The sequence below is a fragment of the Brachyhypopomus gauderio genome, chromosome 6, assembly GCF_052324685.1.
Source record: "Brachyhypopomus gauderio isolate BG-103 chromosome 6, BGAUD_0.2, whole genome shotgun sequence".
NCBI lineage: Eukaryota > Metazoa > Chordata > Actinopteri > Gymnotiformes > Hypopomidae > Brachyhypopomus > Brachyhypopomus gauderio.
In genome coordinates this window covers 16465472-16492050 of record NC_135216.1, presented here as the reverse complement: position 1 = coordinate 16492050, position 26579 = coordinate 16465472, and the positions used below count along the sequence as shown (strand labels likewise).

Sequence of the window (26579 nt, the reverse complement as noted above, 5' to 3'; positions counted from 1 at the left end):
CAGAGACAGTGGTGAGTTTAGTGCAATCCGGTCCGGGTTCCACGTCGCTGTGTCGCGGCGTTCAGGTGAGGTAGACCTGCGAGCCGGCCGGTTTCGGGTCTGCCGTTTATCGCCGCCTCCTGCGCCGTTGCCAGCAGGGCGTCTTCGACTCGATTGATGCTGCGCGGTTCATCCCGACGATCAGTTAACCGTAGATCATCTTCCCACCACTCCGGTTTCATGGTCCCGCAGCTCCTGTCGCAGCAGCTCCTCCTCACGCTGTAGCTGTCTGTCCACCTCGTTGATCTGGTCCATCAGTTCATGCAGGTCAGCCCGAGGCCCACTTCTGACACCAATTGTCGTGTCAGTGAAGAAAGGAGTCTGACGAGAGGAGCTCATTCCAACAGCAAGTGACTTTTATTATGAACACACCACTCATTTCACCACCAAACCTCTGCTCGTGCTGACAGCCACCTCACTCAGCCGCGTTCACTTCACGTGTGGAGAACAAGGAAGTGTCTCCAGAAATACTACATTTGTAATCCCAAATCGGTTCTTGTTTTTTTCTTCCAGGTAGGTAAACGTATATTTCTTACTATACTTTCGTCTAAGAACAAAGAAAGAAACACGTATTCTCCGTGAAAAGCCTGTTTATTACTTGCGTCATAAATGAAAGTAACGATAAATTTGCGCTGCCGAACCGAAAATCCGGTCGCGCAAACTATGATAAATAACCTAAAACAGCCAACTCCTCAAGTAGATATGGGCGTCGGAACCGAGAAGAATCATTGGCCAAGATATTTTATTATATATGTCTTGCAAGCCACACCTTTACACGTGTTTAATTCCCCATTTACACCTTTAATCAGATTTCTAGCAGGACGTACTACATCCAGAACTGCAGAGAAGTGTCACCGTCAGCTGGACCGTTGATACAGATCCTGAAACTTCGCTGTTTGGGCCGATAAAAAGATGATTGTCCTCGCATCTCTATCTGTGACATGGACTCTCCTCATACTGGCGGTTACTCTTATGTGAGTGTGCTGCTTTACAGCGTATACGACAACATTGTTGTAAGCAGTATGAAACATGTCAGTTTCTTATCTGTAGCTACGGCGTTTGGCCGTATGGATTTTTTAAGAAACTGGGGATCCCGGGTCCAAGGCCGTGGCCCTTTTTCGGAACCTTTCTCAAGGTACGTAAGCGTTGCAGCAGAGAGTATGATGAAGAAAGAATAAGAAAAAAAATCGCCCGTTTTCCCTTTAATCCCTTTAATCTGTTTAAGGGTTTCTACAGTTTTGACATGGCATGTTTTAAGAAATTTGGAAAACTGGGTGAGTAGAGATCACAAGCTTTGCATTCGTTAAAGAAATCTTTTTGAATGAGAATTAAAGTCTTAAAATCCTGCCTTATTCTTTAGTTAGTTGTTATTCAATAGATATTGGAAATTATTCTGTAAGCATATACCGGTATATGTATATATGTAGGTGATCCATCATTTTGGCGTATTGCAGATAACTTTAAGCAAGCCTGTCCATATTAGCCCATCAGCTGTGAAGGAAATCTTTTGATTACAAATATTGATTGAATTCTGCTTCTTCTGTGAAGTTCAATAGAGTGCTGGTAATGTTCTGTCTAATGTGGTCAAATGTGGATTTTGTATCTAAGGATCTATGATGGGAGGTTACCGATTTTAATGGTATTAGATCAAGAAATGATCAAAGCCATAATGGTGAAAGAATGTTACTCTGCTTTCACTAATAGAAGGGTAAGTTCTAGTTGTTATTAAAATTCACATTTCTATCGGAATCCAGTAGATTTCTTTGTGCCATGTTGTTATATTTACACTATATTATCTTTATCATGAACATCTGCATGTAATTAGGTTTAATCAGACACACGTTTGTTCTGTATGATGTGTTTAGGAAATGAACATGGACTTGGCCGGCCCCTTAGCCGATGGGATATTATTTGTAAAAGATGAAAAGTGGAAGCGTATCCGTGGTTCACTTTCTCCGTTCTTCAAGTGGAAAACTGAAGGAGGTGTGAAACTACAGAGGGTCTTACACTGTCATAAGGAGCTGTCCTGTTTCAAATACAACATACAAATACAACATGCATTCATAGTTCAAGAGAAATCAAAGGTGCTTCATGAGCAGTCAGCATGGCTTTTCTGTTTCACCACCATCTCAAACTGAAGGTGGGCACATGTCTGCTAAAAAAGGTGGCCAGTCATATTTCATTTTCAGACCATCAACACAAATATTGAGTTTTTCACAAATAGATATTATTAAATCTATTAAAATATTATTAAAACTGGCACTTTGGAAAAATGGATCTATAACAAAGTACAGTGTACTACATTGTACATGGTTTATCAAAGTGTACACAACCAACACCATCATAAATGTCATTTGTTTTCTCTGATGTATTTTCAGTTTTTTCCGTTAACTGAGAAATATGCAGACCGCTTCATTGATAATTTGAAGAAGAGAAACCTGGAGGAGGCCGCTAAAATTAAAGAGTGTGTATACATCCGCCAACACATTAAGCCGGGTCACATATGAACCAGCTAGAAGTCACTATACCTGATCAACCTATACCTGACATACCTGACCAACCTGAAGTTGACTGAAGTAGATTACAGTCCCATCATAACACAGTGATCTGAGATATATTAATTGTTTCTGCACTTGTCTGTATGTGTGAGAGCTCTTTATTAAGACCAGACATTCTCCTTTCCAGCTTTCTTGCTCCCTACTCCATGGATGTGGTTGCCAGCTCCTCCTTTAGTGTGGACATCGATTCTATAAATAACTCAAATGATCCTTTTGTCACCCACATCAAGAAGATATTCAACTTCAGTTTTTTCAACCCTTTATTCCTCATTATAAGTATGTCCTGTTCATCATCACTAGTGTACAGTATACTGTCGTCATAATTCAGTTTGGAATTATTTCTTTATCACTCAAACCTAGGACACTGCCTGGTTTCTATTTGTTATAATTCAGTGCAGTTAGCAGAATGTGGAATGAATTCAGAAACAGTTAAACAAATAAATGTATTTTTGATTTCTTTTTTTTTGTTGTTGTTCTTTTTTTGCAGCTCTATTTCCATTTCTTGTTCCACTTTTAGCTAAACTAGGAGTGAACATGTTCTCAAAATCATCTGTGGACTTTGCCTACAGTGCCCTGAGGAAGATCAAAGAACAGCATAACATGAGTGACAACGTATGTCTGAGATTATGAACCAGTACCTGTTAGCAGAGCGTTACTGCATGTTACTGTGTGGTAAATGTACACAACAGTTCTGCTTCTTGTTTGTGTCAGAGGTGAGTGGACTTCCTGCAGCTCATGGGGCAGTCATGGCCTGGCGGTTAGGGAACTGGTCTTGTGACCGGAGGGTTGTGGGTTCGATTCCCAGACAGGCCATGACTGAGGTGCCCTTGAGCAAGACACCTAACCCCAACTGCTCCCCGGGCGCCGGGCTAGGGCTGCCCACCGCTCTGGGCACGTGTGATCCACAGCCCCCTAGTAATCACTAGTGTGTGTGTTTGTGTGTTCTGACTGCACAGATGGGTTAAAAGCGGAGGACAAATTTCGATTGGGGTGTAAAAATCACAATTGACAAAAATATGGCACACACACATGATCCAGAGCCAAATTTCAGACACACAAGCAGATCAAGCTGTAGATGAGCACCCTAGCAAAGGTGAGACCTGCAGTAAGATCATGACCCAGCTTATGAACAGCATTAAACATGCCACCCTGTACCACACTATCTGACCACTTTTGTACATTTACAGGTTTAACTGACCATGAGATTCTTTCTCAGTTCTTCATCTTCATCCTGGGTGGGTATGAGACCACCAGCACCACTCTCACTTACCTGCTGTACAATCTCGTGACTAATCCGGACTGCATGACCAAACTGGTGGAGCTGATCGACGAACACTTTCCTCATGATGTGAGAATAAAACTACCGGAGTCTCCTTACACTTGGCAGTACTAGAAATCAAAGACTTCATGAGAGAAGAAAGAGGAAGGAAAAATATTGAACAAGGTGCTTTGATAGAAAGGGGTACTGAGTCCAAATCATGACCCTTTCTCATTTTCACTAGGCTCCAATGACCTATGACACACTGATGAAGTTTGAATACCTGGACATGGTCATCAACGAGTCAATGCGTCTTCTCCCTACTGCCGCCCGCCTGGAGAGGGTGTGTAAGAAGACCATAGAGCTCTGTGGGGTCACCATACCTAAAGACACTCTAGTGGCCATCCCCACGTACGTGCTCCACAGGGACCCGGAGCTCTGGGAGGCGGCTGAGGAGTTCCGGCCAGAGAGGTAACCCTGTGGTTTGCCCTGCCTCTAGAGCTGGCTTTTAGCTTCACAAAATGTTAAAAATTTGTTATTCAAAGACAAGATCCATTATCTGATTGCATGGCGTCGTCTGAGTTAGTTTAGCTCAGTATCAGATGAAGAAAGCGGGGATGAGGACTGGAACCTTGAACCTGCTAGTTTGTCACAGAGCTCCAGTTTCCATGTATGGTGTCAGGGTGAAGATGCATCACTAACATGGTGGCCTCACTGATTCCTGAAGGTTCAGTCCAGGAAATGACATCAGCCCATACGCTTTCATGCCCTTTGGTCTCGGGCCGCGCAACTGCGTGGGAATGAGGTTCGCGCTGATGATCATGAAAATGGTGGTGGTGAAGCTGCTTCAGAACTTCAGTGTGGAGACATGCAAAGAGACCCAGGTTGGTCCTCCCTCTCATTCATGCTCTTGTAGGTACATACACAGCAGATGAGCTCCCACATCTTGATGGACTGCAGAGTGAATATAAGTGGTTTTTCCACTGCTTACTAATTCTTGGTTTATGATTCTTCGTATATTGTGTTTGTGTTTTTTCCAGATTCCTCTTCAGCTGAATGCTCTCTTTCAACCTAAAGTTCCTGTGACTCTGAAGCTTATACCAAGATCTCAGAAGGCTCCAAGTGAAGCAAATTATTTCTGATAAATGTGAAGCATAACTCTTGCTGGATTATTTCTGATAAATTACTGCTTTTGTGTTTATATACATATTATCATATTACTTTTAGGCTTTATCACTTAGTTATTGTCAACATTGACATACAAAAAAGCAAAAACCGCATATTGATATAATTCAGACATTCTATATAAAGCACAATCATCGCTGCATTATTTATGAGAATTTATTCTCATGCATGCATATCCCTCTTTTTTATATTTAAACTATTTTTAGTCTCTTTTATATCACTTTATTGTATTTAACATGCATTGACTGTGTTGCATGCATAATAGACAGGTTCATATTTACATGTGCACACAGTGTAAAGACTGAAGTGTATTACATAAAGTGCCTGACACAGCCGCAGTAGAAAACACAAGACCAAACACAATATGGAGTAAATTATGTGCATATTATCAACAATTAATGTACCACAATGGACACAACTACAATAAATAGGTAAATAAATGAGTTTGTCTTTGGTGTCTGCATAATGCATGCACACTGTTCCATTACACTGTCACATTACATATGTAACCCAAACTAAAACTGTGGTCTAAGGCCACTGGGGATTAAAAGATTGCAACGTCTTCCTGTTTTTCTGAGCTATTTGGCTTGTACTGTATTTTACTTTGGTTCTTTAAAGCTTTGATAAAGTGTAGCAGTGCATATTTTGTAAATTGCTATAGCATAATTGTCAGACTGTAAAGCGGCTCTATGAATGAAGTGTTAACACCAGGCTCCCAGTTTACCAGTGCACTGGTAGAGAAAGTAAAATAGGACAAGGATGGAGTGCTGTACTGTAACCCCATCTATATACAGAAACAGTGTATTTCTTATCTTGCCTGTAGCACCACTATTGAGGCATGTCAGATTAAACACATGGTAGACATTAACAGAGGTCACATTGCTGCTTTTCAAAGAGGCTAGTTTTGATGTCTCTGGTTTTCCTGTGCAGAGATCTATATGGTCTTGATGCACATTCAACAGTCAAGGAGAGATTCAAATTTTAAAAGGCCTTGAACACACTTCCCACAAAAATAGTCAAATCCCTGATGACATCCCTGAATGTGTTTTAGAGTTTTGAAGTCATACAGAACTAATCACTGATCAGGGAAGGGTGAACTGCTCTCTGCAGGAAGCTGCTTTTATGCTCATTTATTTTTAATTATTTGATAAACAGCCAGTGTAAACGAATTCAGAAAGCAGTCAATAAAACTATTCAGTATATTAATTCTCAAATATGCTATTTACTCTAAGCAAATTGGACCGTTTTCATTCAGAGCCATAAACAAGACAGGAAAATGATCACTGTCCATGCGCGTCCATGTGTAGTGCTTCCTGTAAAATGCTATTAACTGGGGTCTGATTGTGAACAGCTCCCACAGACAGATTAGTGTTTAACTCGACATGTGTATATATACGTGTGTGCGTGCGTGTGTAGAGAGAGAAAATGTCCCATACTGAAATGCTCTCTTAACATATCTCTGCAGGATTACAAGTAAAGGTACTGATGAATATTGCTCATACATAATTTATATAATTGTATGTCTATAACTCAACAGCAATGCTAAGGTCCAGCAGTTACTGAATGCATATTGACTTGGGCGCTAACTCAACCATCTTAGGCCTGGGCACCAGTACTTCACATTACAACGTCATGTAAGGCTGATGTCGAAAGTACCAGCAATATTTTAATTGTATATGCAATCACTTTGATAATTTGCCATAATAATATTTTGATAATTTCAGATGTGAATATTCAGTGTAATATAAATAAGCAGTCTATTACTAGAATCAGTTACTGCACTTCCCACTTAATGAGATCTAAATCTGAATCAAAATGATACGTTTACATAACATTTATTGTATACAGACTAAAGCTGTCACATTTATACTACGTTCAGGAAATTGTAAAGAAAAGTCATTAACGCAATTCACATAAAAATAATTCTTATAAACCAAGTTTCGTTTCGTTTTTACGTACGGTTGATTCTGGAAAATGGGAACGCCTTGTGCATAAAATCTGCATTGCTTAAATGTGCCGACAGAGGTTGCTGCCGTATAAAAAATGTAGGTCGATTCAATATCAAGATAAAACAAAATGTGCATTCAAATAAATCATAATTTCCGCATTATTTTCTGTGCATGTGGTTTCTGCTACTGTAACCAACCTCGTTTTAAATTTGCAGTTCTCGCATGACTAAAGTTTCAACAGACTCTATATGTCATTGTGTTTGTTGTGGCTGGTCTGATTAGTCGTCGATCACTTTGATGACTCTTATGAAAACATTCTGAATAATCACAGCAGTTCAGACAGCCTGAGAAAGCATAGAGCCATGTGCTATTGATAGATAGCTATAAATGAGTCTGTGTGCTGTCAGCTCGGTCTGCTGACTAAGGAGCTGTTAATAACGTAATCACACCTTCAGAGTAAGAACGTGTTTTATTCACGTTTAATTTGCCAGCTTTGAGGATATTTATGAAGGCCTGAAGCACTAATCATATAATCATATTTGTTTTCTGTGCATTTTCCTTTTTTATATATTAGAATTATACTTGTATTAAGATGTTTATATTAATTGTATTAAGATTTATTAATATTAATTATAACTTATATATGTTTATTCTTGCAAGGTTTGAAACCTTTTTGTAACATTACTGAATGTACTATACATTATTTCTATAGGTGTGTCCTTGGAATCATCGCTCTCCAGCTCCTCTGCACATGATACTTCATAGCAGACCTGACATGTCCATGACTCACATGTCACAACTACATACACTATATTGCCAAAATGGCAACTCAGCCATGAAGTGGTAGGCCATGTAAACTAACGGGGGTCAGCGGATGCATAGTGCCAAGTGGTCACCAACCTTCTGCAGAGTCAATCATTACAGACATCCTGTAATGTGGCCTTCAGATGAGCTCAAGAACAGTGCACAGAGAGTTCCATCGAATAGGTTTCCATGGTCGAGCAGCCACATCTGAGCCATACATTACCAAGTGCAATGCAAAGCATTGTGGATGCAGTGGTGTAAACACGTCACCACTGGACTCTAGAGCAGTGGAGGTGCATTCTCTGGAGTGACTAGTTGCTCTTCTCCATCTGGCAATCTGATGGACGAGTCTGGGTTTGGTGGTTGCCAGGAGAATGATACTTGTCTGACTGCATTGTGCCAAGTGTAAAGTTTGGTGGAGGGGAGATTATGGTGTGGGGTTGTTTTTCAGGAGCTGGGCTTGGCCCCTTAGTTCCAGTGAAAGGAATTGTGAATGCTTCAACATACCAAGACATTTTGGACAATTCCATGCTCCCAATTTTGTATCCATGCTGAATCCTACATGAGCATCAGAAAAGGTAGCCTGATCTAACTAATCATGTTTTCTTTACCATCATGTGTACCCCTGGGTGCATGTACATAACTTACCTGGGAAGAGATGGCAGGATACACTACAGGAAGTGGAGGCAGTATAATCCTTTGGGCCATGTTCTGATGGAAAACCTTTGGGGCCTGGCATTCATGTGGATGTAACTTTGACATCTACTACATACCCAAACAATCTGATTGAGCATCCGACCTCCAGATCCAGACAGACAAGTAAGCAGTGGTGAAACGTCCAGACATCATGATGGTGGACAAAATGCAGAACACAGCAGTGGTAATAGATGTAGCAGGTCCCAAATGATGTCCAAATGACATTAAAAAGGAACATGAAAAGTTGGGAAAATACCAGACTGAAAGAGGAACGTGAGAGAATGTGGAAGGTTAATATAAAGGTTGTTCCAGTGGTGATGGAGGAGGCGGGCCACTTGGGGTTATGACCCTGAACTGGAAGAGTGGCTCCACTCCAACAGATCCCAGGAATGACAACAGTAAAAATGACTGAACCACACCTTCAACTCTGGTAGAAGGTCAGAGTGAGGAAAATATATGACCCCACACACTGGAAGATGAGACTGCAAGAATTATTATATAAATGCATGATACTGTATATATACAAATGTGACAAACTTAACTTCACATTTCAATCAGCAATTCCAGGAAAATCAATTATCTTGGTGAGTTCACATACACATACACATGATACACTGGGCTATTTAACCAGGAAGTGCCCATACAGCAAATCAATTAGAACTAAATATATGCAGGTAATGAATAGTACAGCTCAATGGAGCTATGTGTTACAGTGCTAAGTTCAAGAGCACTGAGGTGTGAGGTAGATCAGGGCCACAGTCCTGGGAAACAGCTATCCTTGTGTCTGGCTGCCCTAGCTGTGATGACCTTGAGTTCTCTGCCTCACATGAGGTGTCCAGGGTGAGGGGCTATCTGTGCTTTTACCAGCAAGCTTCATGACTTCTGCGGATGTGATAATTGGTAATTACGGGCAGCTTATGCAAAACATTTTTTGTGAATGAGGCCTTTAGTTTGAAACAATTTGCAGGAAATGTTGCCATGTTATGCTTCATTTCGTTTTGCAATTATATGGGTATTACAGAGAGAGTAATCAAAGTTTTAAATCTAATGTTTGTTCTATAGACTAATTACTTTGAACAATTCTACCATTTTAGGCTACGCTCCCAGACAGGATAGTGTAGCTGCCAAATCTTTTCTTTGAATGGAATAGGTTTGTGCAGAACGCATCCCGTGGTGGCGATGTGCCTAGCGTATCTCCACTTGTGTTTGTTTGGACTCCTCTGCCAACTCTATCCTGTCTCTCAAGGTCAGCCTACTGGTCGTCTGTTCACTTCTGTGTTTGTGGCGTCATTGGGCGTTGGTGGCAAAACAATATGAATGTGTATGTGAAAACCTTAAAACAAACTCAGGAAAAAAAAATTAAACACTGCAGGAGGAGCCATTTACACATTTGCTGGCTGAATTCAAAACAAAAGATGAACTCCATGAAACAACCAAATATGTAGGGCCCAAGCAACAAGAAGGACTACTATCACATGTATTTGTTTTGTTTGTTTTTTAATCAATTTTAGCCAATATCCATAATTTCTGTAACCATATAAACATGAGTCAATGATATCACTTAAATAAATAGACGTTGTCTTGACTGGCCATGAAAGCATTGCATTGGTGAGATTCATATTACTGCCTTTGCTGAGAAGAGCACATACTTGTAAACTTTCTATGAAAGTTAAGAACTCTGGAGTATTAGTGAACTATGATTATTACTTCTTGAATACACTAAATGCTATTAGTCCTGTTTATCAAATACTATGAATGTATTTTACAGATTCAATTATATAATTTATTGTGTGTGTACTATGAAAAATAGTTTCAAATATATAAAATGTATTGATATATCAATACATATATTTTTCTTTATTTCTGATTGAATTGTATGTAAGAACTATTGATCATTGATTGATTTATTTATTTAAGGGTTTATTTTCTTATGTGTAAATGATAAGTTAACTCATTCGTACGGCCCTTTGCTGACATTGTAAACTAGGTTGTAATCTGTTCCTTATCAAGTTAGTTACTCGAACCATGACTCAGTTAACACTGCCTGTTATCTTTTTAAGGTGGACTGGATAGCGTCCTTCAGAAGTATATTGAAATGTAACTGAATAACTTGTGAACTTCGTCGTTTCCTTAAACACTGCTGTGTTGGTTGTAGTTATAACAACGATGATAATACAAAAGATGTTATGAAGTCTTCAGATGAAAATAACATGATCCACTGATTTAAAAGCTGGAAAATGGCTCTGTCTTTTTCCATTTTAAACACATTATGTGGTTGGTGTAGGTAAGGAAGCCATGCAATGAAATGGTGTTACACACATTAATGTCTTCGCCAAAAACGTTGAACTTATATTGACCTAATCTACTCAGCGTGAACTTTCTTGTTTTTGACGAAAATAACCTAATACAAGATGTAATTCCAGTATCCATGTTTTAGGTCTCTCTTGTTCTTTCTATGTTTATAAACAGAGAGAGCAGCGAATGGTCAATGAGAGCTGACGTCATTGTTTAACAACCTCTGAGTACATTTGGCTGTTCAAATAGTTTGCGATTTTGAACGAAAAGTACCGAATGTCAAATATGTCCGGTGCGAAGCTGTTACTCCAACCTCGGTGTATGTAATTAATTTATATTAGTCATATTTGTATTGCCACATGTAACGCACGTGTCCTCCAGTTCCAGGAACTGTAACACCATTAACCATTTGTTTGCCACTTCAGTCAAAGCCGCGAGGTAAATAGTCTTTAACAGATTCCCTCTACATAACAAGACCATCTCGGCGCAGCTTGAAATCTCTCAGTGAACACTTGATTGAATACGAAACGTTTTCATTTCATCAATTTATTGCTTCTTCGTATAAATCGTGATTTTTTTACAATCCACCGTAGCGTCCTCCAGGCCGGCGCGATCCTCGCCGGGTGTTATCAGCCTCCATCTCCATGTTGTGACTACCTCCGACAGCAACACGGAGAAGCCTGCCAACGCTCGGCTACTGCGCTGAAATTCCCCTTGAATTTTTTATTTTTTTCCCTCTCTCTCTCTCCAAGAAGATGGCTGATTTGAGGGACGACACCGGAGCCAGGGCCCTGTTAGCCCTGAAGTCGGCGCCGTGCAGCCCGGTCCGAGTGGCGGTAGCGCCCATGTACGCGCTGTCGTCCGGGATCATCTCCATGCCCCTCTCCTCCCCGCCGCAGGCCCTGGCGCGCATGGAGGGCAGGGACTTCGAGTTCGTCATGCGCCAGAGGACGGTGACCGTGGGCCGCAACTCCTCGCACGGCTCCGTGGACGTCAACATGGGTCACTCCAGCTTCATATCGAGACGACACCTGCAGATCACCTTCGAGGAGCCCGACTTCTACCTGCGCTGCCTGGGCAAGAACGGCGTGTTTGTGGACGGGGTCTTCCAGAGGAGAGGAGCGCCTCCGATTCAGCTGCCGAGGGAGTAAGTTGGTGTGATGTATATTACGCTGCGTACACCTCCTTCTCCAACAAATACACCTCCTTCTCCAACGAACAAGGCACCGAGTCCTCAAATTATGGGACTCATCTCACCCCTGAGGAAGTTCTAACTTTGTACACGACTGGAAACATCAGTTCGCTTAACACTATCGGTTTAACCTTTAATAAGTCACAGGAAATAAACCCAAACTAAATAACTGCACTCAGTAGCTAGGTTAGCTATCTAAGGGTTAGTTAAGTAATAAACAGTTTATAAAAGCAGATGTTTCTGCCCTGTGTGTGTGATCAACACGCTGAATGAGCGAACCCGTCCTGCCTGTCAGCCCGAGATCCGGACGGTTTTATTTAGCCAGCTCCCCAAACAAGGGGTTGTTTTCGCCCCATTACACAGGACATAACGCGTGAAAGCATATTAAATAATTCATAGAATGAAACTGGGGTTGGTTTATTGTTTGTTGTTTTCGTTTATTTTGGGTTTTTTAATCGAATTAAGAGTTATTTTTAGGCTTAACGGTCGTCTCTTCGTGAAGGTTAGCTAGCTGGCTAGCATTTACGCCGAGGATGGGGCGGATTAAGATCTCATTTGTCAAGATATTACTGCCTTGTTTTTTAACTCGATAAATACCGTTGAACGCTAGCAAGAAAACACGAATCAGATTAAACATTCGCAAAATACGAGTGTGTAGCTGGAAGTCGTAGTGAAAATGTCCTTACTTCCACCGGATCGTAAGGGGTGTGTGTTGTTCTGATTGGACTCTCCAGAGATCCACCTCGGTGTTGTGGTCCAATCGGGCCTGGGATCTCCCGAAGAGAAGCACATAACAGAAACAATGGCATGGCACACTTCACAGTTGTGGTGTGTGGGCTCTAAAGTGTTTTGCAGTTACAGTATCTGGGTAAAATTCTAACAGAGCTTTGTTTGTTTACATAAAAGAGAAAGCAAGATTCATTTGCACAGTCCTTTTTGTGTAATGAAAAAGGCAAATGCTCACGTGTTGTTTTTTTTTTTAAGATCTGAAAGGCCGAATTAGTCCAGAACCACAGTTCTCACATTTGGGCAGTACCAGTGTTTTCCAATACATTCTCACTGTGTTTAATACCACACACAATCAGATCTTTGGCAATGCATTTAATTTGAAAATTTCTAACACATTTCATACAACACATGATTCACTCAGTGTAGTGTGAACAGAAATGGACAAATAAGTAAAACAGTGGATTAGTTTACAAGGACCAGAAATAAAACTTCTTGAATGTATTGTTGGCCTGTGATGAATGACAATGTGAGTTTTATTATTCTGCTCATTGTTTTTCACTTATAAATCAGATTTATTTCCAGATTTGGCAAACACAGGGATAAAACAGAAGTGAATGTTTATGCATCTACAGATGTACACATACATTTGTTTGTTAGATAAAACCTGCATGCTTTTAAGTGCAAACCTCACCTAGACTTCTAGACTTATATCAGGAATCATCACAAATCGTGATATAAAACTAGTTGAGAAAAGATTGGACATGGCTTGAAAATTTGAATGAGAACAGCTACCAGGCCCCTCCCTTTTCACCGCTTCAGCCCGCCCCCAAAGTCCCGCCCCCACAGAGGAGACTGCTGTGCGTGTTGTGAAATGTCAACATTGCTGGCAAACAAGGAGGAAGAAATAAATCTTGCAGACATGAAAAGTAATCTACAGCGATATCTACTTGGTAAAGGAACGAGCGTTCTCTTATTTCAGTTCTCAGATGTTACTGTGATAACACAAACTGTCACGAATAATGCAGAAAAAACTGTAAAACACTTATGAGAACATTTAGCTGTGAGTGCACAGACACACAAACACCATGCTGATACAACTGCCTCGGGACTTCACAGAGGTATTTTCATCAACGCCCAGATGAAACAACATTAACCAGTAGACCTAGTATCAGAAACAAGCTAGCGTTAGCCTGACTGCAACATCACAGTAAAATTAGAAATTCACTATGGCGGAATACTGTAACCATTTCCATCTTTGATTTATGGTTAATTTATTTGAAAATCAAACCAAATATAAATCAAGCAGGGGTAATTAGCTACCTGTTAGGCAGAAATATGGCTAACACAACATTGGTTTTAAATCCTTTCAGGTCTCGTAGCTCCTGCTTCTGATGTTCATTGGTGTTTTATCTCAGACTCGGTCCAGTTCTTTCCTTTCAGCTTGATCTTTAGTTCCATTTGCTTGTACATCTTCTGTCTTTGTCGTTTAAGCAGTTGTCAGCAAAAGGGGGACGGAAATGTTTTCACTGATGGTGGCCATTTATCCACTAGGTGTTGCTTTTGCAAAATTCCTGAGGCGACTCACTGATTAAGTTTGAGCGCGAGAGCATGTGTGTGCAAGAGTGCTCATCACATACTCCTGACTCCCATTGGTTGTTTTAATTCGGACACAATGGATTCTTGCAAATTGAATTAGGAGGGCTAAATGGAGCCAGAAGAGTCTGTTTTTTTAATTATCTATCTCATGTAGTACTGTCAGGACCTACTTACAGTTTTAGCAAATATGAGACAAAGGTGTTTTCACATGGGGTACCTACTGCAGCTTTAAACAAGCAGATACACAGATGGTTCACACAATTGTCACAGATTCTGGCGTACTGAGTTGTCACTGAGCGCAGGCCTAAACATTGGACTGTACTCTCAGGCCAGCGCCTTTAATAGCTCTTGGCATTTGCTGTCTACGGATCCATTCTCCGAACTGATAAGGCAGAGCTCGTTGTCATGGAGGCTGCTATGGCTGTTTCAACAGACGGCTATGAAAACACAGACCGAAGGACCCGACCAACACTGGGCTCCTGCCAGACGCTCCCTTCAGAACAGCTCTAGTCTGTATGCTGCTGCACTAAATGTGGCTTCCCGGTCCAGTAGTTTCCTAAATAAGCCCAAGACAGTTCATCACTTGTTGGCTGTGCTATTGACAGTGTAAAAACATGCAGCGGGTCAGGGTCAGGGGTGGGGTCAATTGGGGTTTCTCCCTCTGAAGTTCAGGCTCACGAGCGGTCTTCGATTTCTTTTAAGACTGCTCCGGAATTAGTTATTATTCTTTCTTTTTTCAATCTTGAGAACACGGGCTGTTCTTGAAGTTGTGCAGGCGTTTTAGTAGACGTGTGTAAATGAGTTGAGAGGAGTGTGGCTCGCTCGGTGGCAGTTCTGGTAGGAGCCACTACAGGAACATTGCTGGATATCATCTCCGTATGTATCCCACACCAGCGTCCAAACTGGACACTCTCCAGTTTCTGTTAACCTGCTCAAAATCAGGACTCTCAGCTTCACTGGACCGAGTCAGTGAAATGTACATGCTTGGGGTGATTTGAGCCCTGTGAGGAAGACTCTTGTGAGGAAGACTCTTGTGAGGAAGAGCCCTGTGAAGAGCTCTGTGTCAGCCTGTGTAAGATGCGGCAGTGGAGGGCCACGTGTGCAGTCTTGCATTTTTATGCGTGGCTTTGTTCTTGCAGGCCACCAGAAGGCAGGAGCCGTAATCTAAGGCAGCGTGGGTGGGTGTGAGGGACCCTCACACCCGCTGCACAGCGCTGAAGTGTGCAGCACGGTCCTAGGCCTATCGTTGAGCGTTTGGCTTTCCACAGAGTGTCTGCAGTTTCTTGATTTCGTTGTCATTATACAGCTGTTGGACCACAGGGATGTGTGTAGCTGGCAAAAATGTTGTCCAAATGCACCTTCTAATGTTTTTTATATAAAGTTTCAAATGCTTCAGTTTTCATACCCAGTGCTGTAAAATTGCATGGACGTTTAAAAACTCCAGAAATGTCTACACAAAGGCAGCACGAATCATTTAACGAACAATCTATTCAGTGCTCAGATTGACCTAGCTACTATTTTGATGTTGCACACAGTGACTTCTGCCCAAATTAACAAACATGTTGGTTTGATGGGAAATGTGCTGTAGAGACTGAAAAGGTAAAAAGAAGAAGCATCTGTTGATCTGAAGAACAGACTTCTGTAGCAGTAAGACAGTCTTCTCACGCCCCTCGTCTTTGACACTAGATCAGCGATTGGGGAGGTGTAGAGGTCATACTCTAATTGGATGGCAGGCATGTGAAGTCTTGCAACCTTTCTGTAAGAAATCTTAATCCCACCTTATGTTTAACTAAAAATGTACAAGGTAAACTTTAACATCCCTCTGTGCTAGCCAGGACTGGGGTCATTTAGTTAATTGTGAAATGCCTTGCATAAGTTGTCAGTGTTTTTATATGGTTTTTATATTGACATTCAGCAAATATTCACAGTTCTGTTTTAAAGTTTGAGCTTTGTTTTGTGTGATAGTTTTTGTATTTGTTTTTTTAAACTGTATTTGCTGAAGTAGCATGTGTCCTAATACCAACTTCTCACAGGCGATGTAAAGTAACACACAGTTAAGTCAGAAAATGCTGTGAGAGTCTGCTGGCTGTTACAGGACTGTGTCTCAGTTGTGTGATCCTGATCACTTTATTGTTCTTTGACACACGCATGTCCGCTGGATTCCCTTTGCCAGGTGCACGTTCCGTTTTCCCAGTACGGTGATAAAGATCCAGTTCACGGCACTGTACCATAAGGAGACCCTGAAGGAGGAACCGCCAGCGTCTCCCGTGCGAGCCCTCTACCCGCACATCTCCCCGCTGAAGATCAACATTCCGGAAAGTGACCTCAGAAGTGTGATGAGCCCCCTGCCTTCGCCTACAGGAACCATCAGGTAGGCCTGACCTCGTTGGTCAGCTGTGCTGGCCGTCATGCAGGGCTTGGCCCGCCGTATCGCTGCACCGGGCTGGCCGTCGGTCAGGGTTGTTGCTAGGCTAGACATGTGCTGGGTTACTCATCATTCAAAATCGGTCAGTAAGGTCTCGCAGGAGTGTCCTGCATTTATATGTGAAAGCAAAGCAGATCGCCGACCTTCATTTTCCACTTATTAAACACGTCAAACGTGTATAGTGAGACCTGGCAGCGTAGTCAGCAGAAACCTGGGCATTAGCATAGCCTGTGTGCCTGTTTTATTTTATGTAACATGTTTACCTGGGTGGTATGGTTATGATGGCCGCATATGTAGCCATAAGATGCGTCAGTCTTGATGGGTGACGCCCTGTATATATTCAGATATGTTATCACCAATTAGCAGGTTTTTTAACATGTTGGATTAAAATAAAAGAAGAGGAAATATGTGGATGTTGTCTGGTTTCTCCCCATGTTCCCAGCGTTTCTGTCCCCCCGTGTCTGCAGAGGGGGAAGCCTGCCCCCGGTGGCCTGTCTGCGACCCTGCACCGTGTGCGGCTGTGAATGTGAGCAGCCCTGTGTGTGTGCGCCTGCCATATATGGCATGTGCTGAGCTTGGAGCGCTCTGATTGGCGGAGTTCAAAGTGTTGTGGTTCTGTGTTTTGAGCCACGGATAGTTTCCTTTTTCCGAGGGCTCCTACTAGCCTACCCCCACCCTGCCCTGCCTGGCTAGCTCATACACCCAAAACAAACAGCATGCATGCTCGCGATGCTCCCCCCCCCCCCCCCCCCACTCCCCCAACCCCCCTCCCCCCCCCCCCTCCCCCCCCAAGCCACAGCCAAGGTTTCCTTCCATTCAGCCGGTCTGACGAGATCTCCAGCGCTGAGCGTGCAGTCCCTCTTGAGCTGTAGTGCATCGGCCGGGTCGGCAGGAGTGGGTCCGTCTCCTACGGTTCCACACGCAGCCGTGTGCGAGTCGCCTTCTGAACCTTGTGAGCTGCCTCTGAAAAACTGCCCCTCTCAGCACAATGGCCACCTTATTGCCCCCTCCTTTTGTACATATTTGTCTTAGCTCTCGACCTGAACCCCCCCCCCCCCCCCTGTTTTTGTTTTTTTGCTTCCTTCCATTGTAAGCTGTTTCTGAGCTTTACATTTCATATATAAAGTGGTTGTCGCACATAATATTTATTTTGAGCAAAGTATGAAAGTGATTTCGTTTTTGTTCAACAAGTTAATAATTAAGCAATTAAAGAGGTCTCCTCTGTAAATCATTAGATCAGATGACCTTTTGGAATTTTCTAGAAGTACTCCAGCGAGCTGTTTGAACTTACTTCATCCTAGCTGATGTGTGTAGCACGGTTGATACTGTACAAGCGTGTCTCCCGCGTGCTCGGACCAGCCGTGCCGGCCAGGGCGGCACACGTGCTGGGAGTGGCAGTCTACAGCTGGTCTCGGCAGCCAGAGGTCACGACCTCTTCAAACAGTCTCAGCAGGAGCCCTGCCTGCTTGCATGCTGAGTCGCTGGCCGTTTTTCACAACACTCTATTTGCTTTTTTTTCCGCCATACAGATTGGGACACAGTGCATCCACCCTGCTGTTGTCGTGTGTACACGTGGTGTTTTATGAGCACCTGTGGGCAGGGGAGTCTCTGTGTTGGGAGCGTTTTAAGGGTGTAATGTTGGGGAAGTGCAGCTTTAGGCCCACACGTCCTCCTCTTCACCACGTTCTCCATGTTGGCTCTTCCCTCCTCCACACAATGGCCTGCTGTTCTCCACGGAGCTCCCCCCCTCCTCCAACAATGCAACAGCAGCACTGAACCCGCCTCTCTGGCGCCACCTGCTGCTCTCATGGCAGAGCCATAAGAAATAATGACAATCTAAATGCACATTCTGGTAGGAGTCATTGTAAGATCTCTGGAGAGCTGAGAATCGTGTGTCAGCCACTGTGATCAGGTGAAGGGCAGAGAGACGTATGAAGAGACACGCGTCACAGCTGTGTGGTCTCGGGTTGCCCCCCCGTTGAGTGTGAGAATGGAACTGTGTTCCTCTGAAGCTCTACTGCCCCGGGCTGTTCCCGCATCACCACAGGTGCACCTGTGCTTTGGTGCAGTTGCTAAACTGTTGACAGTAAACAAGTGTAGAATCTGCCACAAGGAGTGCAAATCACTGTGTTAGCCTCTCTGGGCCCTGGTTTTATGAAGGTAACAGCGCCATCTACTGCCCACCTTCACATTTATTAGATCTGTTAGAGGGCACTGGGCTAGCAGAAATATGAATGAGAATATACCTCAAGCTAGAGAGCATTGCTTAACGTCACCTTGATTTTAGGTAAGAGGATTTTGGTTGAAGATGAAACGACTGCAGCATTTATTTTATTTATATATACACGATCACATTTATTCTGAAATGTAATAACTCTGAACTATAACCAGTGGTGTTGGCATGTGTAGACATGCGACTGTAGGTCTGTGCGGCGGGTCTAGAGCTGTCTTCACCCCTCCCTCGGCAGCTCTTCCGCTCACACACTCCTCCTTTTTCCTTCCCAGTGTGCCCAACTCGTGTCCGGCGAGTCCGCGGGGCGCCGGTTCCTCGGGGTACCGCTACGGACGCAACGTCACCTCAGACCTGCAGCTGGCAGCTGAGTACGCGGCCAAGGCCATGTCAGAGCAGCAGCGCACGGAGGTGTCGGGAGGAGACAGCCCCAAGGTGAGAGCCCCGCCCCCTGCCCCGCCCCCTGCCCCGCCCACGCACCACACTGCCATTCCCCACCGCACCGTCCATGACCTGACGGCGTCGACTCGTATAGGCATAGTGGTTGAGCAGGCTCTGATGGACTGTGTGTGTGTGTGTGTGTGTGTGTGTGTGTGTGTGTGTGTGTGTCACAGGACGAGTCCAAGCCGCCGTACTCGTATGCACAGCTGATCGTGCAGGCCATATCTTCTGCGCCAGACAGACAGCTCACACTAAGTGGCATCTACGCCCACATCACCAAGCATTACCCATATTACAGGACTGCAGACAAGGGGTGGCAGGTAGGAGTTCACAAACTCTCTCTCTCTCTCTCTCTCTCTCTCTCTCTCTCTCTCTCTCTCTCTCTCTCTCTCTCTCTCTCTCTCTCTCTCTCTCTCTCTCTCTCTCTCTCTCTCTCTCTCTCTCTCTCTCTCTCTCTCTCTCTCTCTCTCCCCTCTGTCTCTCTCTCTCTCTCTCCCCTCTGTCTCTCTCCCTCTCTCCTCTCTCTCCCCTCTCTCTCTCTATCTCTCTCTCTCTCTCCTCTCTCTCTCTCTCTCTCTCTCTCTCTCTCTCTCTCTCTCTCCCCTCTGTCTCTCTCTCTCTCTCTCCCCTCTGTCTCTCTCCCTCTCTCCTCTCTCTCTCTCTCTGCCCCTCTATCTCTCCCCTCCCCCCCCCTCTCTCTCTCTCTCTCTCTCTCTCTCTCCTCTCTCTCCCCTCTCTCCCTCCCCCCCCCCCCCCTCTCTCTCTCTCTCTCTCTCTCTCTCTCTAACGTTTGCGTTAACGTGCGGTGTAGCCCTGATGGTTTGGTGTGCGGTGTGTGCAGAACTCCATCAGACACAACCTGTCCCTGAACCGCTACTTCATCAAGGTGCCGCGCTCCCAGGAGGAGCCGGGTAAAGGTTCGTTCTGGCGCGTGGACCCGTCCTCCGAGGCCAAGCTGGTGGAGCAGGCCTTCCGCAAGCGCCGGCAGAGGGGCGTGTCCTGCTTCCGCACGCCCTTCGGCCCACTCTCCTCCAGGTGTGGTGCCCTGACCCCTGACCTCTGACCCTCCACCACCCAGCACACACCTCCAGCCTCACTGTGCACACACACACACACGCACCTACATGACACAGAGACTTATATTCTATTATATGTATTCTGTGATGCACGCACATATACTCAGTGTGCCACTGTCTGTTTTCCTCCCCGCCCCTCCCCCTCCTTCCTGCTGGTCTTTATTGTCTGGCAGAACAAAGTAAGTCAAGTCTATGTGAGCTGCACACTCTGAGTGAGCCAGTTTGGCCTTTGTGAGGCGTCCTGTCGTGCTCCAGTACTCTACTGTCTGCTGCTTCAGCACTGAAGTGGGCGTGGCCTACTGCAGTGCTGAAGTGGGTGTGGCTGTGAGCGCCAGGGCCTGCCAGGGTTGCAACAAACTTTTTTGTCAGGGTTATTAATTTATTACTGTGGACCACACATAGATCTTTAATGTTGTATTTTATAATCTAGCAACAAGCTAATTTAAGAAAAGTTATGTGACAAATTTTCTTTCATGACAGTAGTCCTTCTTTCCATCTTTTAATGTATTATTTTTTTGTGCACTAGATACAAAAACCAATTCTGCTTTGGAGAGATACAGAAATCATAACCCAGTCTTCAAAAGAAGGGTTTTCATAGTCAGTCACTATCAAGGTGTTTCAAAAGGTTGTTTTTTAAGATATTACAAAGCTGTAGAATACCTGTAGAACACCTAAATTTGGGACAATAAAGGCTGTTTCTATTCTATTTCTATTCTATTCTAATACAGGTTTCCCAGGGTCTAGCATGATAATGGTGTCTTAGCAGCTTGCGGAACAAATGGTGTCATTGACCTGCAAGTTCAGTCTTCCTGGGGCGCTTCAGCGTGAAATACTCCTGTACCTCACAAGACTTAGTGCAGCTTTCTCTCTTCTCCTTCTGTCCATGTTTCCCCAGTGTAGAGACAGTGGAAGCCACCAAACGAGTCCATGAAGAAATGAGTAGAGTAGTTTTATATTTTATTGATGATTACTTGTTGCAGCCCTAGTGTGCATGCTTGAGTGTGTGGGTGTGAGAGATAGCAAGTTTAGTGAGGCAGGCTGTGGTGTGGCTGTCAAAGTTCCAGTGAAAGCTCTATGTCGGGTGTATGAGATCATGCGTGTTTTGGTTCCCCCGTGTGTGTGTGTGTGTGTGTTTGTGTGTGTGAGGTTGTGCTCCGCTAAGACCATGTGTGCTCGTGTGTATGATGGGTGTTGTTCCGCTGTTTCCAGGAGTGCTCCAGCCTCCCCCACCCACCCTGGTCTCCTCTCGCCCCACTCGAGCGGCCTGCAGACCCCGGAGAGTCTGTCTCGCGAGGGCTCGCCCGTTCCCCACGAGCACGAGTTCGGCTCCAAGCTGGCCTCCGTACCGGAGTACAGATACTCACAGAGTGCCCCAGGTGAGTCTCGCCCACCTCTGCGTGTTGCCTGTATTGTGGGCGGAGTCTGGCCCCGGTCGTGAGAACTCCTGTGTCGTCCCCCCCAGGTTCTCCGGTGAGCGCCCAGCCAGTGATCATGGCAGTGCCTGCACAGCCTCCAGGGGGCGTGGCTAAACCTGTGGCTTACATGCCCGCCTCCATCATCAGCTCCACCCAGCCCTCTGGTCAGGCCATCCATGTGGTGCAGCAGGCCCCGCCTGTCACCATGGTGCGTGTGGTCACCGCCTCCACCAGCTCCCCCAATGGCTACGTGCTGGCCAACTCTGGCTGCACAGTGGTAGAAGGCACTGGAGACCACCAAGGTACCGATGGAAACCTTCTCCTTCTCTGCTCGGCAGTCCTCTAGCGTTTACGTCCTTCTCAAGCTGCTGAGAGTTGAGGCTGTGAGCTTTCCCCCTCCGCCAGGTGCCGTGGAGGAGATGGTGGCGCCTTCCTCCATCCCTGCAGGCAGCCGAGTCATCCATGCGGTGGGAAGCCACCCCGGCTCAGCCACCAGAGGGCAGCAAAGTTTCACTGTTGTCCAGCAAGGCTCTATGGTCATGGGCCAGCATCAGCTCCCAGTCCAGACTATCACCCAGAACGGCAAGCATGCTCTCTCTACCACCAGCATCTCACCCAATGCTTATGGTATGTGTGTGTGTGTGTGTGTGTGTGTATATATAAAATATATATATTTACACCTGTTTATTAAGCCCAGGCTATAACCATCTTCTGTCTGGTGACCTGTAGCGTTACATTGACAGTGACACCCAGAGTGATGGCCTCACTTCCGTCTTCACCTTCCTGCCTCACGTTCTCTCTCTCCTTCTCCTTCTCGTTCCACCCCAGCTCTCACCAGCCCGCTCCAGATCCTGGCCGCCCAGGCCTCCACGTCCCCTCCGGTCCTGGTGCACCGGCCCGCCAGCGTGGAGCGGGAGGAGGGGGCCCTGCGTGAGCCTGAGGCCAAGAGAGCCAGGCTGGAGGAGGACGGTGTGGCCTCGGTCCCCCAGCACGTCATCATGGCCATGAGGCAGGAAGCCAGCGACTGAGGTGGCCAGTGGGGGAGTGGACAGGGGAGGAGATGGAGGACCCTGGAACCGAACACCCACAATAGTGTTAGCCCAAGGTGCCAAGATTACTGAGGGGGGAAACGGTCTGTTTGTTTGTTTTTTTTTGTTTTTTTTTTCCTCATTTGTTTGTTTGTTTTTCCCTTTTTCTAAGAACTTTTTTTTTTGTGAGCGAACAAGTCCATCACAGCTTACTGACCATCTTCTCCGCAAGAGGAGAATGAAAGTGTGTGTTACCAGATATGAGCCCAAACCCATTATCCCATCAGCCTTACAGGCAGATGCTGTTTGAGGTTAGTGGGTTTCTTTAATGAGCGTTGGATCGGCCCTTCGAGGTAGGACAGGCCCGTGTCTGCTGGGGGCGCAGGTTGCCAAGGAGTTCCTCACAAGGTACATCTGAACTAGTACTTATTTTGGGTTGGGTTGGGACGGGACCAATGTCTAAGCAGCTATTACTGTTCGGGAGTTTCTGTCTTTCCGAATCGAAGCATCATGTATTGAGTTCACTGGAAGCTGGTAACCTCCCAAGTTCCTGTGTGACGTAGTGAGGATTTATTTATCGTTCTGTGATACATGCATACATGATTTAGAAACACCGTCTCTATTAAAATCAGATTATAATAATTAAAACCAAATAAAAATGTTTCACAAACACTTAATATATATTCAAGGCCCCCGTGTTTCTAGCCTGGACCTCCTTAACAAGGTAGTGTAAAGTATTTTTCTCTCATGGGCTTTTACCTGCTTACGTAGCAAAAGAAAGACAAACGTCTAACAATTGTCTAACAAATGTCCGCTTCTGAATTGGTCAGTAGTGCGAAATTCAGACAGACAGTGAATGTATGTATTTTCTGTTATTTTTATCTTTCCCTCTTTGACCTAAACTTAAGACATTAGAATGTGTTATTGTTAACTTTTGATGTTTTGTTTGAAAAAAATGAATCTGTTATTTTGAAGCTAAAATTTTGTTTAATGTAGCGCAGACACACACTTGTCCCTTGTTTGTGTGCTTAGCCAAAATGTTGCTCCTTGGATTTCATGAAGACCTAAGATTTACAATACCCAATTAGATTAGCATAATTTAAAAATAATAAAGGCCCACACCAATTGTAAATGCTGGGAAACATTTGCTATTAAGATGGGCGTCTGACAACCAAATATATTTGTTTCTGTTGCTTAGACCCAGGAGTTTACCCTGTGATATGAACCCAGGAGTGTACCCTGTGATATGAACCCAGGAGTGTACCCTGTGATATGAACCCAGGAGTGTACCCTGTGATATGAACCCAGGAGTGTACCCTGTGATATGAACCCAGGAGTGTACCCTGTGATATGAACCCAGGAGTGTACCCTGTGATATGAACCCAGGAGTTTACCCTGTGATATGAACCCAGGAGTGTACCCTGTGATATGAATTGTCAGAGGGGCAGCTTTCCTCTCTCCACCTTCCCGTGGCCCTTTAGTGATGTTGGGAGGACCTATATGAATGTTAAACCTTTTCTAAAAGTTTTCATGAATTGTTGTTTCAGGAACAAAAACAACAAAAACATATTTTGGTATAATTCACAAAATGTTAGCAGACTTTATATTTTTTACTAAAAGAACAGAGTAAATATAGTGTTTGAACTGAAAATAGTTCTTAGGACAATCGCTAATGGTGTGGTTTCAGCTACCACCTTATTGTTACAAAGAAGCACCACGGCCTGCCTGCACTGTTAACACAGAGAGAAGCGTGTAAAAGACTGTTTACTCTGCAGTAGACCCTCGCAGCTCTGTAATAATAACAACTCTGCTTCAAACTCTACTGCTTGCTACTCGGAAGCTGAACCACTGAAGCTTTTTCCCACTTCAGGGTTAGAATGACAGACTGATATTGTGCATTCTGTGATGTAATGGGGTTGGATCATTGCTTTCAGATCCCAGGGCACTTAGTACTACCATGTTTCATAATAAAAGTACCCTTGATTCATTTGCAGATATAAATGTCATTGATAAATTGCAATACATTTGCCCTAACGGGGGCACGTGTGCCTGCAACATGAACAGGTAGATGAGGAGGAACAGGAGGGTAGTGGCTTGTAAATTTAGTTCATTACATAATTGATTTCCTTTTTTTTTTTTTTTTGCTAATAGTAGATTATGTTAAGATGCACACTGAAGTGCATCACCAGGAAACAATCACCCACTTGAACCAGTGGAACTGCCTTAGTGTTATACCTCAGACTTGAATTCAACCATTTAACATCTATGGCCAAGATGAAAAGGCATTAACAGATGTGATCTAAGTATTTGGGTCAGGCAGGGGGATCTTTTAGGCTTTTTAATCTACACGTAATCCTCAGTAGTCCAGAAGAATACATAAACGAATGAGTCAAATGAGCACGTGGCTATAGATTTGAGTTACTATTGAGTTGAGCTGCATTATTGTTCACTGCCTAAAGAATGTGCATCCATTTTTAACATTCTGTTGTCTTTTTCAGCAAAGTATTTTTGTCAACTAATCTGATGTATTAGATTTGTGTGCTTTTTGTGTTATTGCATATTACGTTATGCAAGTGTTTATACACTAAACATTCATAATTTAAAGTTACGTTTAATGAACTGATATGCATTTTGGTCACTTCTGTCATCAGTTCTTGCTCTGGGTGTAACCTTTACCCACTGTATACAAAGCACCCTGTGTTAATACTTGCTCAAAAGCATCTCATTGTCTTTATAAGTCCTTATTATAGATTGTCATGCATCCAGTAAGATGGGGTCTGAAGTTTTCATTCACCCTGATGAGAAGCTGGTGAAAGGTGACTTCAGTGTTAGCTGCAAGTTTGCTAACGGAGCACAATAACCGTATGCTGTGTTGTAGTTGGTGTGGACATGTATGGCTGTGAGGGTGGTGTTTGAAAGCACCTGGTGGACAGCACCAACCACTGGCCTGAGTGTTACACACATTCCTCTTTGGCCTTTCTTCCAAAACTGAAATAAAACATAGATTGGCTAATTTCTGAAGTTTCAAGAAGAGTAACCTCTTTTTTGTACCTATACCAGTGTGTGTGTGTGTGTGTTTTTTCTTTCATGTCATTTCTTTTGAAATGTTGAACAACTCCATTTCTACACATATTGTATACCTGGTATTCACTCATTCTCTAGCTCATTCTCTCTTGGGTTTGCCTCTTATCTTGATTACATTAAAATTATTAATGTAACAGCACATTTCATTGTGCACATGTGCAGCTCTCTGTCTTTTCACTGCCTTGTGGAAACCTCTAGAAAAATCTAACACAGCCAATTAAAAGGTTTGAGCTGTTGATTGTGATCTGTACCCAGAGTGTGGCATTTGTGTGCATCATCCCACATCCCCAGTGTTCTGCAGTGTTTTAGCTGTGTGCTCGTGGGTAAATTTGAGAAACATTTGGGTCCTAAACATTATCTGTAGTCTAAAGATGCATAGAAATATAGCAGTGACAGGAAGAATGCTGAAAGCTTCAGGAAGCAGTGTGTGCATGTTTATACAGGGTCTAAATCTAATTATGGTGCAAAGAACTACCTTTAAAAATCTGAATCCTGCATATCTATTGTGTTGTGTAAACTAAGCAAGCCTTCAGGTTACAAAGGTCCGATATGGTCCTAATTTGTGGGATGTCTGGAATA

At 44.0% G+C, this 26579-nt stretch overlaps 1 protein-coding gene and 1 pseudogene across 3 annotated transcripts; both read left to right on the top strand.

The window, feature by feature from the left end:
* Positions 1–1322: 1322 nt before the first annotated feature.
* LOC143517076 (cytochrome P450 3A30-like) lies at positions 1323–5588 on the top strand (annotated as a pseudogene). Its single transcript, XR_013131840.1, has 9 exons — positions 1323–1747; positions 1905–2022; positions 2418–2503; positions 2725–2873; positions 3085–3209; positions 3814–3945; positions 4100–4326; positions 4583–4739; positions 4896–5588. The product of XR_013131840.1 is annotated as a cytochrome P450 3A30-like (transcript).
* Positions 5589–11045: 5457 nt separating this feature from the next.
* On the top strand, positions 11046–26244 carry foxk1 (forkhead box K1). Of its 2 annotated transcripts, XM_077009197.1 has the most exons (10): positions 11046–11222; positions 11378–11931; positions 16475–16672; positions 19232–19391; positions 19571–19717; positions 20239–20432; positions 21683–21849; positions 21936–22190; positions 22294–22515; positions 22717–26244. In XM_077009197.1, exons 2-10 carry the CDS (start codon positions 11540–11542, stop codon positions 22914–22916), a joined length of 1935 nt encoding a protein of 644 aa, XP_076865312.1. In that variant the 5' UTR covers positions 11046–11222; positions 11378–11539; the 3' UTR covers positions 22917–26244. The 2 variants fall into 2 exon arrangements, with proteins under 2 accessions (XP_076865312.1, XP_076865311.1); XM_077009196.1 differs by having other exon boundaries at positions 11046–11931.
* The last annotated feature ends 335 nt before the right edge of the window (positions 26245–26579 follow it).